The 13,867-nt window shown below is 37.2% G+C and overlaps 2 protein-coding genes across 2 annotated transcripts; both read left to right on the top strand.

The window, feature by feature from the left end:
• The first annotated feature begins 1,934 nt into the window (after positions 1–1,934).
• LOC148787982 (uncharacterized) lies at positions 1,935–4,000 on the top strand. Its single transcript, XM_088880696.1, has 2 exons — positions 1,935–2,908; positions 3,282–4,000. Exons 1-2 carry the CDS (start codon positions 2,795–2,797, stop codon positions 3,429–3,431), a joined length of 264 nt encoding a protein of 87 aa, XP_088736822.1. The 5' UTR covers positions 1,935–2,794; the 3' UTR covers positions 3,432–4,000.
• A 6,522-nt stretch (positions 4,001–10,522) lies between these two features.
• On the top strand, positions 10,523–12,924 carry LOC105162907 (heat shock 70 kDa protein). Its single transcript, XM_011081082.3, has one exon. It carries the CDS (start codon positions 10,780–10,782, stop codon positions 12,733–12,735), a length of 1,956 nt encoding a protein of 651 aa, XP_011079384.1. The 5' UTR covers positions 10,523–10,779; the 3' UTR covers positions 12,736–12,924.
• Positions 12,925–13,867: the final 943 nt, after the last annotated feature.

Genomic DNA, 13,867 nt, shown 5'->3' with positions numbered 1-13,867 from the left:
ATAGCTGAAGCTCGGAACTGTCTTAAGGCAAATTCATCCCACTTGTCAAGCCTTCACAGCCATCCCTAGTGTTAGGATTCCTCATTTCCTAGATGGTTATGTCATTATGTCCTCAGTTTCATATAGTGAAATTTCCTCTTTGTCCCTATACACCTATCAAAATTAAATGGGACGGTTGTGCTTCAGCATTATGATCTGGCATCGTCTTCTTCCTCTCTTTAAAAGAGGGAGTATAGCACTTGTGCAAGGAATTACTTCCAAATTTGCTTCTAAGGTGAATCCCTCTACACAAAGACTTGGGTCTGCATCCCTGATTATTCACTTTGTTCTTGTTCATAACTAAACTTTTCCTTTACCTTCTCTACTTCTATAGCAGAAAAACTTTAAGCGGTAATTTTTTTTTACTAATAGTTGAGAGTTTCTCACGCACATTTGCATTTCCATTATTTTGTCAGATCTGCTCTGCAATGAGGTTTGTCTTCATTGGAAGCGTCAGTGCCGTCTAGATCTGAAGCTCGGGTATGGAAGCCCCATCTCTATATTTCTTTCAAATATGCCGCTTTAAGTTTTTCCCTGTCCTGCTAATTGTGTGGCTTGTTGTACTTTCTTGCATATTGTTTCCCAATTTTGTTGTGATGCTGGTTTTAATTTATGGCGAAGTCATATCACTGATGACGTTTCTGTTATTATTTGCCTTCAGTCTACTAATGTTGTGTAGATTCTACCCCTCTTCTAAATATTACATTGTTACAGCATACGTAGCTGCCTTTTACGAATGCATTGAAATTTCATTGTACACATATAGATGTTATGTTTGGAGAAAATGCTAAACTTAAACTAGCAAACAAACTTATAACTTGGATTTTTGATTCTGCACAAAATTTTAGACTCAACATTTGTGTTTGTGTTATTTAGGATGGGTCAATGCAAAGAGTTATATTGGCATTGATAGTTCTACAATAAATTATGGACGAGATTGCGGTTGCACTCGCACTCGCACTATTTACTTATGTTATAAATTACAACAAGTCAAATAAAAGTAATCACCGTCCAACTCGTTTTCGTGTTACACAATGAATACTAGAATATCCGACCAAGTTAGATACCTTCATAGGCTGGTCTTTGTTTCTGATGAGTCCTGCTTATGTAACCTACATATGGACCGTAATTCCTTTGGACGCCTTTGTTATCTACTTGAACAATCCAGAGGTGTTTCGTCCATAAAGCATCTAGCAGTACCTGAACAAGTCATGATCTTCTCAGTGTTGTAGCCATCACAAAAAGAATTGTGTGGTGAAGCACGACTTCATACGGTCTGGGTGCACGATTAGCAAACATTTTCTCCGAGTGTTGAATGCAGTAATTGAGTTGTACAATGTTTTCCTCGTTTGGCCCTTGCTAATTACAAAAGACTGTATAGACCCCCGATGACGATGGTTTAAGATACAACTTTTAATGCGTTTTATATTTTATTTGAATATATGTCTAACTATGATGCTTTGCCCCAAACAATGAAGATTCACTTGCTCTTATATGTATTATTGGAAAGAATACGAAAGGGTTACCTCGGTGCTTCGGATGGAACGTTCATTGACATTAGAGTTACAGAGCATGAAAAAGGACGCTACCGCACACGCAAAGGTCAAGTAGCCGCCAACGTGCTTGAGGTCTGCAATCCCATTATTCAATTTATGTACGTCCTTATCAGTTGGGAAGGTAGTGCAGCGGATAGCCGTGTTTTACGTGATGACGTCCACAAACCGATTGGAACAAGAGTTCCTATAGGTATGACATTAGTCAGACTAAAATGCCATTGGTCAATGTTGATTGTTTATTCTTCCATGGTGTCATTTTTGCATAACAATAAAAATGCTTGTTTTGAATTGTTTCTCGAAAAAATGACATTGTATTAAATCATGAAACTTGGCATAGGCAATTATTACTTAGGCGATAATGGGTACGCGAATGTGGAAGGATCTTTTACTACCTATAGAGGTGTTCGGTATCACTTACGTGAATGGGATCGTGGCTCGGGAAGACTTAAGAACAGGGAAGAGCTTTTCAATTTGAAACTCCTCTGCGTTTAATGTCTTTGAGAGAACTTTTGGTTTACTTAAAGTTCGATGGGGTATTTTACAAAGTCAGTCGTTCTACCTTATCAAGGTGCAGAATAGGATAATTTTGGCTTGTTGCCTGCTATACAATTTATTTTACGAAATGAAATGCCTAATGACCCTTTAGAAAGTGAATTACCAAATCATGCTGAGAGTGGGGCAGATGCGGAGTCTGAATTTATCTTAACGATTGACAGTAATACCGCATGGCCTACTTGAAGGGATGGCTTGCCACATCGATGTACAACGAGTGGATTAATCGATCGTGATGTTATTAGGATCTTTTTCACACATTTGCATTTCTCCTAAGTTAATGTCAACCACATACTAATGCATGTGTGGACTTGTATGTCGTGAGTTCATTGTTGTGTTTGTATGATACCAATCTATTACTTGATAAGAGATCTTTCTTAGGTTGAGCTAATGACAGTGATTTTGTGCTTTTCAATGAATGTTAATGTTTCTCTCATGTCTCAAAAATACTCTCGTACCTCCTATTTATTTGGTTCCACATGTTCCAGTTTGGTAACGAGGTTTCTTATGTGTCATTAACTGTCTCTTTTTGTCATTATGTCCGAAAATTATATTCTCGACAAATATTCATTTGTAGTTCCATTTAATCTTACCGCTTAACTTTAGTGTAGGCTCAATATACTTTTTTAACCTGTCTCCTAGTGAAGATGGAGCTGGGACCAGATGAGGGGAGCAGCAGGCACCGTCGTAGGAGAGGGAACAAAGAAAGGCCTTTCAGTCGACGAACGTGGATGATAAAGGAAGATGAATGCTTGTATCTGGTCTGAAGTCTCTAGTCGCCAGTGGTCGAAAATGCCATAATGGAGGAATGGTTATATAGCCTAATTAGAGGCACATACAGCTAGGAATTTCTCACAATGTGATATTAAGGCCGAACCATATATCACCTCTAAATTGCATGTCTGGAACTCCACACTTAGCACTATGATGACAAAAAATGGGTTGGCTTGGGATGAAAGCCAAAATATGGTCACAATTGAGGACGATAATGCGTGGGATGATTACGTGAAGATATATATTCTTTCGCCTAGGTTTCAATAGTTCAACATGTACGAATTGTTTTTAAAATTTGTTTTGTTTTAAATTCTATCATGGTTCTAGATGGACCCCACTGCAAAATGAATCCATTATAAGTCTTTGCCCTTCTTTACAGCCTGGAGAGAGATTTTTTGGAAGGATCGTGCCACTGGGGACCGTGGAGTGAACCCTTTTAAGGATGCAAATGACATTCGAATAGAGGAGCAAGGACACACTCAGGATTGTTATGTCCTGACCGCTAAATGAAATCAAGGTATTGGTTTCGTCGGTAACGACGAGGAGCCCCCGACGTCTTGCAATATGACGGTGTATCGCACTGTGAACTCATCCAATGCGACTAAACGAATGGGCAACAATTCAAGAAAATGCAAGGTATCTGATACTAATTCTGATATCCCAAAGTTAGTGGAGATGATTTACAGTTTTTTTGAATTGGTGAACACGCATTTAGAAACGTTGACTCGTGTTCTTGAGAATGAATTCGGTGACCCTGATCAACGTGCCGTGGTACTGCAACATGTTAGGGAGCTAGAATCCTTTGATGAAAATGAGCACCTGATGTGGCAACCGACTGATTGAGGACCCGAAAGAAATAGAGCTTTTCATTGGTCTATCAAAGGATTCCCGCGTGAAGATGGTTAGATTGATGCTTGTCGTTAAGGTTTAGTGAGCTACAGGCCGTTTTACAACCAATCGAAAAATTTAAATATAGTTCGGGTATATTTTTTGGTACTCATTTTCACATTAAGATAGAACATATGGTGGCAGTAACCCACATGTCATGCTATTAACAACAAGTTGGCAAACTTTCTTAAAGCTTGGATATGTTTTGTTATTTTGCATTGTGCGCTATGCTAAGTTATCATATCGCAGATTGGCCGCTATTTTGATTTGTCCAACTGTTAAAGGCACCCAACGGAAGTCTATTGGTATCTGAAACATTACTGTGTCGGTATTTAATCTGAAACCATATTAGTACTTAAAGAACATTTTATGTTTCAAATTTTTATATTATCATCATATTTAATATTTTAATATTTTGTGGCACCCACACCTCTCAACTATGCTAATCTTTGATAAGATTTTCCAAATATTTTTTTTGTCTAGGATTTTGTACCAAAAAAATATATTTTTGTTTTTTTAGTTGGAGATAAGTAAACATATTTTGAATAAAAAATTAAAAACTTTTATTAATTGTTGATATTGTGATTATGTGGATAATATCTAGGTTAATTCGCCAATCATTTCATTAGAACTTCAAAATAATCTTTAATTTCAATAACATCTAAATTATAATTATAATATGATTAAAATTTTTTGTGATCTTATACTAGTCGAACTTCCATATTCTTTTTTTCAAAAATAATGATGCTCTACGGTAAAATATTATTTACTTTCTCCAGCTGTTTGTATATTAACATTAGAAATTGCAAAGACAAACAAATAGTTCTTACTAAGTAATTTTGGCAAAAGGAAGTATAGGACTACCTCGTTGACCCCACATCTTCCATCAATACTACTACCAAAACACAAAACAAGCTCCCATTTTTGGTACTCGTCCAACGAAATATTGTTCCATGCAAAATACCTTCACATAGACATAACGCTACTCCATGAACATAACACACAAGTATATAGTAAAAACAAAAGACACCAACACATTGTTTTGGTACTAATTACTAAAAACAAAACCCATCATACATAAACTTTTTGTTCAAGGTCATTGGGAGAAAACCTTCAGTCATCGTTTTCACTTGAAACGACATCCACGACCTCTGGCTCTTCATCTTCCTTTGTCCCCAAAAAAATTACATCAGAATCATGGTTGTTGCCTTCAAGAACATCTATCTCGGCACGTGAATCCCTCCTATCCCCTTCTCCTCCATTACCAAATCTGCCGACATATTGAAGATTTTCTACAACTGCTCCCAACTCGGCTTGCCGTGGTAACGATATGCTTTTGGGAAAGGGCATTGCTGCAACGATGATGTTTTCACATGAAAACATCCATATTTAGATCACATTAATTATTTTTTGGTATAATATAGTGGGGTTACATAAGATGACATCTATATACCTGAATCCGTTTCTTTTAGTTTTTATGATGACCTAGCATTCGATTTGTGGCCTCATTCCATGTGAACGCCTTGTCTTCCCAAAACCAAAAGGGAGGTGCTAGGTGGAGGACACTCAACTTACTTTTTATGAAGTCTAACGGGCCATTGACGGTTTGCATATCGATTAACGACGTCAGCAGCATACTGAAGTGCAATCTCATTTGGCTGATAGGGGATTGGCTATTTCTGGCCTATCCATGCTTGATAGTATAGCATGTTGGTGAACGCATTGTCCACCTTCTTCATCCAGATAGTGCTGTAGAAGTGCCTTGGTATTGTAGCGGTTTGATGATTTCATCAACGAAGAAAAATGTATTTGAGGCAATGTTTGGTTGCTTTCACAAACACGAGATCTAGTTTTAATAGATATGATACTCCTGCCATATATTGATTAGCCCCTCAGCCCTTGGTCTTCCCTTCAATTTTGACCTAAGCCACTAATAGGATCGCATTTTGTGCTTATTTCATGTGATATTTTGACTTTTTTTGTGACCAAAATGCTCCTAATTAAACATTATTTTGCAGCATTGGTCTACTAAGAAAAAATAGAACGAAAAATGAAGAAAAGAACCAAAATAGAAATTTGGACAAGACTCAAACTCGATTTCTGGCAAGAATTGGGAGCTGCTTGGACTACCTTCTGATGAATGAGGAGTTTAATTAGGATAATAATTTTATTTCCATTAGTCTTTTAGTTCAATTAGGAATCTACCCTTCTAATCCTAGTACAATTAGGTATCTAGTTAGTATATATATGTAACGTAATTCACTTTAAGAGTCACTTTTCAACTCTTGGGAATTTCAGACCTTGAATTCTCGTCTCTTTATTTCTCTGTATTTTTATGATATTTTTTTACATTGCTTTTCATGCGTTCTTTCATGAGCATGTCTAGCTAGTCCTCTCATTTCGGTTGAAGACTTGGTGAATGCTTATTCCAACAAGTTGTGAGATCTAATTTATGCTTTCTACTTTCATTCATATTGGTATTTGTGTTGTTCTCTGTGCTTTCATTATAAATAATTTGATTTATGAATGATAAGTATCGTTATTCATTATCAAGAATATTTTTGCCTAGCCAATTAAACTTGCAAATCCGTAATTGTTTGTTTAGTTCAATAACTAGTGGTGATATAACATAATTGATTATGTAGAAGTTTCGATTATGTTGTGGGGAATGCACAATCTAATTTAAATAAATCCTCGTGGGAATTTTTTGGTTAGAATTAGGCCTTTCTAATTCTTAATGTTGTCGGTAAATTAAATCTTGAGAACGTTCCCAAGGTTGTTCACTGATTATGGATTTAGTCAACGAACGTTCCTTGACCATCCACAAGGTAAGAAAATGTGAGGTTGTTAGGTCATATCAATGACCATAATCAATTTATCTATCATGAATGATTGTTATCTTTGCATCTATGATTGATCGTGGAATTAAGCAGGATCCTGTCTTTAATGGGAATACTCTTCTCTTATATTTACCTCTTCTAATTTTATTAGTCCTTTAGTTTAATTTAGTTTTTATTTTTATTCTTTTTCACAATCAACCCCCCCACCCCAATTATTTTTATTTTTGAAGGAATTAATTTAAAACCAATCTCTATGGATTCGACCCTTCTCACACTTCTACAAAAGTGTTCGTAGGCATTATTTTGGTGGATTCGACGCCCATCAAATTTTGGCGCCGTTGCCGAATATTGGTATCTTTAAATTAATTTCTTTTTCTTGTTTCTTGATTTTTATGCCACGTTCTTCTTGTACAGGTGAACTTGAATTTGACCCAGAGATCGGATGACCGCTCGTAGACTCCAAAAGGAAATCAAGCAACACAAGGAAGAGGCTTCTACTTCTTCCAAACTAGTAGTAGATTCCGAGTTAGACGTGTCCACGTCTAGCAACTCTAAAGATGAAGTCATGGTCCAAAATCCGAAATGAACGATCAAAGAGATGACTTTCCTTGACTTAAATCAATAACCTCTCTGCATTGAATATCCTACTTTAGATGTTGATTTTGAACTTAAATCTGGCTTCATTCATTTACTTCCTACTTTTCGTGGCCTTCCAGGTGAAGACCCGCACAAACACCTTAAAGAATTCCATGTGGTGTGTTCCAGCATGAGACCCCAAGGAATCACCGAAGAATAAGTCAAGCTAAGAGCCTTTCCATTCTCATTGGGCGATAAAACAAAATATTGACTATACTCCTTACCTTCGGGATCTATTGTTAGTTGGAATGAGCTCAAGAAATAATTTCTTGGGAACTACTTCTCCGCTTCAAGGAAAACAAACATCCGGAAGGAAATAAGTGAAATACGCCAATTCTCCGATAAAAGTTTCTATGAGTATTGGGGGAGATTCAAGCAATTGGTGGAGAGTTTCTCTCATCACCAAATTCCCGACCATCTGAAACTAATCGCAACCATGGCGGCTAATAATCAACAATTCAGTAGTAGAAATGACAATCCCCCAACGAAGGGTAAACAAGGTAAGTACTTCTATTGATGAACGTTTAGATAAACTTACTTCTCTTGTTCAAAAGTTTATAGGGGGAAGCATTCAACAAGTCAAGACTTGTGGGATATGTACATTTTTGGGACATTGCACCGACGCTTGTCCTACACTCACAAAGAATCAACCGAACATGTTGACGTCGTCGGTGGATTTTTTGGGCAACAACCAAGGAGATATGACCCATTTTCCAAAATCTATAACCCCGGATGGAGAGATCACCCAAATTTGAGGTATGACAATCAACCTCAAAACCTTGAAAGGGTTCCACACCAACAACCACCACCACCACTTCAAACCAATCCCAATAGTGGTATGGCCCTAGAGGATATCACGAAAACACTCGCCTTGAGCACCCAACAATTTGAATAATAAACCCGCTTGAGCATATAAAATTCGGAATCTCAAATGAGCCAACTGGCCTCCTCCGTCAACCGCTTGGAATCTCAAGGTAAGTTGCCCTCCCAAACTATCATTAATCCTAAACAAAACGTTAGTGCTATTACCTTGTGCAGTGGAAAAGAGCTACAACTTGAAAATACCACTAGGCGTTGGCATGCACAATAGGAAAAAATAGATGACAAAAACTCAGTTGTGCATGGGCACGAAGAATAAGGCAAAACAGAGCATGAACCCAAAATTGCTTCAAAACAAGCTGAAAAATCCAACCAAGTCAGCGAGGAAAGTCCTAAGGTATTCGTGCCCAAACCTCCCTTCCTGGAGAGATTCGCCAAGTCCAAATAGGAGGAAGAGGAAAAGGAGATTCTTGAAACTTTACTCAAAGTTGAGGTAAATATTCCCCTAGTCAATGCTATTAAACAAATACCTCACTATGCAATATTTCTCAAGGAATTGTGCACCAACAAATGCAAATTGAGAGGTAATGAAAGAGTAAGTATGGGAGAAAATGTATCTGTCGTTCTTCAAAGAAAACTACCTCCTAAATGAAATGATCCAGGTACGTTTTCTATACCTTGCAAAATTGGAAAGATTGGAATAGAAAACGTAATGTGTGATTTGGGTGCTTCAATCAATATTATGCCTCTTACCATCTATGAATCTTTGAATGTTGGCCGATTGAAAGAAACGGAGGTTGTTCTTCAACTTGCCGATCGTTCTGTAGTTTACCTCGAAGGAGTTCTTGAGGATGTACTTGTGTAAGTTAATGAATTGAGCTCAGTTGGTTGAAATAAACTTATTGGGAACCAAATTAACCCAATATTTGAAAAAATAAATATCATGCCAAATGAAATAAATAGATAATGACATTAAAGCATAAATTTAATAATGTATTTATGAATATTTAAAAAAATAAAAGGTTCATTGATTTTCTGACTGCTTATAATTTCTGGAATGTCCAATAAACTGATTTACGTTGTCGATAAAAACACACCCTGGGAAATTAATCTGTGGCTGGTGCACAGGAGTATCTAACTCGCATCTATCAGAAAAATGAAGGAAAATACATGCCAATAGTGTATACCGTTCCTTCGACGAAGCAAATAATGAGTAGATCAAACAAAAATTAAGTTACATTTTTTTTAACTTGAAAAGAAAAAAGACATTAAATGGCGAAGAAGGAAAAAATATGAAGGCCAAGAAAACTCACCTGAGTTCTGGTGAAGAACAAAAATGGGTTGGGAAAGATAATAATGTTTAAACATTAAAATTGTTATATATTTTGCATGCATATAATCACATTTACTTTCTAAAGTATGAAAGATAATAAAAACCTCAATATAAAATAATTTGATTGTAACATAACAAAATACCCTTTTCACACCTATATTTTTTATTTTATTTCCTAAAGTATGCTTTATTAAAAATCTCCCCCCAAAATATATTTAGTGATTTAAAATTTTACTGAGATTCTATTTAATATATATATGGTTTTATAAATTATGTAATACAAAAAGTATTTAAAAGGTCAATATATACATATATGTTTTACAAAGTAAATTATTTATGTTAAAAATATGTATAAATACATAATGTATATAATTTTGTAAAAAAGTATGTTATATAACTTATTATTTTTTATTCAATTACATGTACACATAATTAAAATAATTATATTATTACTAAAAAATTTATAGAATATTATAGATTTGAATATTTTACAGCATATGTATATATATATCAATGCAATATTTGAAATTTATTGGTAATGTAACAGTACGAGCAAAAATTATATAAATTTTTGAACAATTATATAAAAGGTATAAAGATTGTAAATTTATAAAGTTCATACCGATTCTCTAATCATAAAAATAATAAATTACTGGCAGTGTTTAGTTTAAAAAAATATATAATAATTTAAATTATATTTAAGTGAATGATTGTAATAAATATATTTAGGGATACAAATAATAAGGGTAATTTATTTTTAAAAAAATAGCTTGTATTATAAAGACACATTTTGTTATATTTTATATGGATAAATACACTTTATGTCTAATTCATGAGTGCAAACTGTATTTAATCCACAAAATTTTGACGAACTTTCAAAGCGTTGGTCATTTTCTGCGTAGCCAAACATAACCTTAAAGCCAGCCACGTGTAAGGAACCCCCTTCAGCAATTCGACATCTCAGCAGTACCTCTGCCCACAACGACTCTCCCACGTCACTTTCTCCAAGTCACCACCGCCTGCGTCCTGATAAACTCCGCCGTTCACCACGCAATTTCCCATTCTCTCCTCCTCATCACCCCAGCGCCATTCATTTCTCTTCATGAAAATCCCATTTTCCTTGAGGACTTTTTCGTCACATAAAACTCCTCTCCCTTTCTGGAATTCTCCAGCTACTTGTACTCCACCTCTTCTCAATCTTCCAGGAACCGTCTGAGAGCCCATATATCTACACACCCTTCCTCTTATTTTCTCTCAGTCTTTCTGATAAACTATTGCCGGAGATTCTATCTTAATATACAGTAATTTTTGCTATTATCGTCAAGATTTTGCTTTGATTTCAATGGCTACCAAGGAGAACAAGGCTATTGGAATAGACCTCGGCACAACCTACAGTTGCGTCGGGGTGTGGGTGAACGACCGCGTCGAGATCATCCCAAACGACCAAGGCAACAGAACCACTCCTTCCTACGTCGCCTTCACCGACACAGAGCGGCTCATCGGCGACGCCGCCAAGAATCAGGTGGCGATGAACCCACACAACACTGTTTTCGACGCCAAGCGCCTCATTGGCCGCCGATTCACTGACCCTTCTGTGCAGAGCGACATGAAGCTCTGGCCGTTCAAGGTGATCGCTGGACCAGGCGACAAGCCCATGATCGTAGTCTCGTATAAAGGGGAGCAGAAGCAGTTCTCTGCCGAGGAGATATCGTCCATGGTGCTGACCAAGATGAGGGAGACTGCGGAATCGTTCTTGGGTTATCAAATCAAGAACGCAGTCGTTACTGTTCCTGCATATTTCAATGACTCTCAGCGGCAGGCGACTAAGGACGCCGGAGCAATTGCTGGGCTCAACGTGCTGAGGATTATCAATGAGCCCACCGCCGCTGCCATAGCTTATGGTTTGGACAAAAAGGCGTCAAGAAGAGGTGAACAGAACGTTCTTGTGTTTGATTTGGGAGGTGGGACTTTCGATGTGTCTCTGCTGACTATAGAAGAAGGGATTTTCGAGGTGAAAGCGACTGCGGGGGACACTCATTTGGGAGGAGAGGATTTCGACAACAGGCTTGTGAATCATTTCGTGTCTGAGTTCAGGAGGAAGCATAAGAAGGATATCAGTGGGAATGCAAGAGCTTTGAGGAGGCTGAGAACTGCTTGTGAGAGAGCCAAGAGGACTCTTTCCTCCACCACTCAGACGACGATCGAAGTCGATTCTTTGTTCGAAGGGATCGATTTTTACGCCACAATAACAAGGGCGAGGTTCGAGGAGTTGTGTATGGATCTGTTCTTGAAGTGTATGGACCCTGTGGAGAAGTGTTTGAGAGATTCAAAGATTGACAAATCTCAGGTCCATGAGGTGGTGCTTGTTGGTGGATCGACTAGGATTCCCAAAGTTCAGCAGCTCTTGCAAGACTTCTTCAATGGGAAGGAGCTGTGCAAGAGCATTAATCCGGATGAGGCCGTGGCCTACGGCGCAGCTGTGCAGGCAGCAATCTTGACAGGGGAAGGCGATGAGAAGGTTCAAGACTTGTTGCTCCTTGATGTCACTCCGTTGTCTCTTGGCCTTGAAACTGCCGGTGGAGTTATGACAGTGTTGATCCCGAGAAACACCACCATTCCCACCAAGAAAGAGCAAATTTTCTCTACGTATTCGGATAACCAGCCCGGTGTTTTGATTCAAGTATACGAGGGCGAACGTGCAAGAACTAGAGATAACAATCTTCTTGGTAAATTTGAGCTCACTGGCATCCCCCCAGCGCCAAGAGGCGTCCCGCAGATCAACGTGACTTTTGACATCGATGCAAACGGTATTCTAAATGTGACGGCAGAGGACAAGACGGCCGGTGTGAAGAACAAGATAACGATCACGAACGATAAAGGAAGATTGAGCAAGGAGGACATAGAGAAAATGGTTAAGGATGCCGAGAGGTACAAAGCCGAGGATGAGGACGTCAAGAAGAAGGTGGAGGCGAAGAACAGTCTGGAGAATTATTCCTATAACATGAGGAACACGGTGAGGGACGAGAAATTCGCAGCAAAGTTGGATCCGAGCGACAAGGAGAAGATCGAGAAGGCGGTGGAGGAGACTATTGAGTGGTTAGATAGGAATCAGCTGGCTGAGGTTGATGAGCTAGAGGATAAGCTGAAGGAATTGGAAGGCATTTGTAATCCAATTATTTCAAAAATGTATCAAAGCGGAGGTGGTAGTGATGGTGTGCCGATGGGTGATGGCATGCCTGGCGGCGGAACAAGCAGCTCCGGCGGTGGTGCAGGGCCGAAGATTGAAGAGGTTGATTGAGTATGAAGTTGTTTTGAGGGTCTTTGCTTAATGCAGTTTGCTTTGTGTTTTGGCTACTATGTAATTTGTTTCCTTGTTCTCTCGTTGGCGAACTGAACGCGTAGGTTCTGTAGATGTAATAACATGTAGAATGTAATAAACAGGTTGGCAGTTTTGTCGATGAGTTCTATTGAAAAACTCTTATCTCAATTACTTTTGTTGGAACTAAAGTGTAATGATTGAGAATTTGATTTGATATTAATTATACGATAGATATGTTATATTTATTATATAATTAATTTAAGTTTAATATTATACTTGTTATATAATTAATTTAGATTTAATTTAATATTTTTGATTTTTTTTTGTTGAGTTTTTACGATATTTTTAAAGAGTTAAATGCAATTTATCCCATGTCATATGTGAAATAAGTAAATGCTTTCTAATGAAAAAAAAAATTAGTAAATTATTTTCAACGTTTTAAAAAATGAAGCAAATTATCCCTATTAATAGTTAGAGAGGGAATGATTTGTTTCATTTTTCAAAATATAGAAGATAATTGTTATTTTACTTTTTATAAAGAGTTTTTTTATTATCTTTTCATATTATATTAAGTAAATTGTAGTTTTCCCTATTCTTTAATGAATGGAATTGCAGTTCGGTTTGAATGGCCTAATAGAGAGTGACAACGAGATGTTGAGTGAGCTGCAAGAAATGGAGAGGAAAACATATTATTAATTTAGTTTATCATGCACTATTTGCTGCTTGTATTTACCACATTTGAAGGGAACGAAATTTGAGATGTTTTGAGCATACGGAGCAACCACCGAGCATCATGGCCGTCATCATTGTCGAAGATATTAGACAGAGGATTATCAGTATTAATTTATTACGTTCTGTTAGTTCATGTGCGTTATATAGATTATGGCGTATTCCTTGGTCTCTCGAGGGAGAAACCACCAGTTAAGCACTGGTGTACTGTAAAATCTTATTTTATTAATGAAACTTATATTTACCAAAAAAAAATGAAATTTTAGAAATTTTTGTGTTCATGGCTGAGGCATTTCGTCCAATAATGGCATTCTAATAATCAGCCACTTCAATTTAATTAAAGCAACTTTTGAGGATCTGAATATATATTGGTAGTTTATTT

The sequence above is a fragment of the Sesamum indicum genome, linkage group LG5, assembly GCF_026168435.1.
Source record: "Sesamum indicum cultivar Baizhima isolate 11 linkage group LG5, ASM2616843v1, whole genome shotgun sequence".
Lineage (NCBI taxonomy): Eukaryota > Viridiplantae > Streptophyta > Magnoliopsida > Lamiales > Pedaliaceae > Sesamum > Sesamum indicum.
Note: the sequence above shows the minus strand (reverse complement) of the source record. Positions and strands in the feature narration are given on the sequence as shown.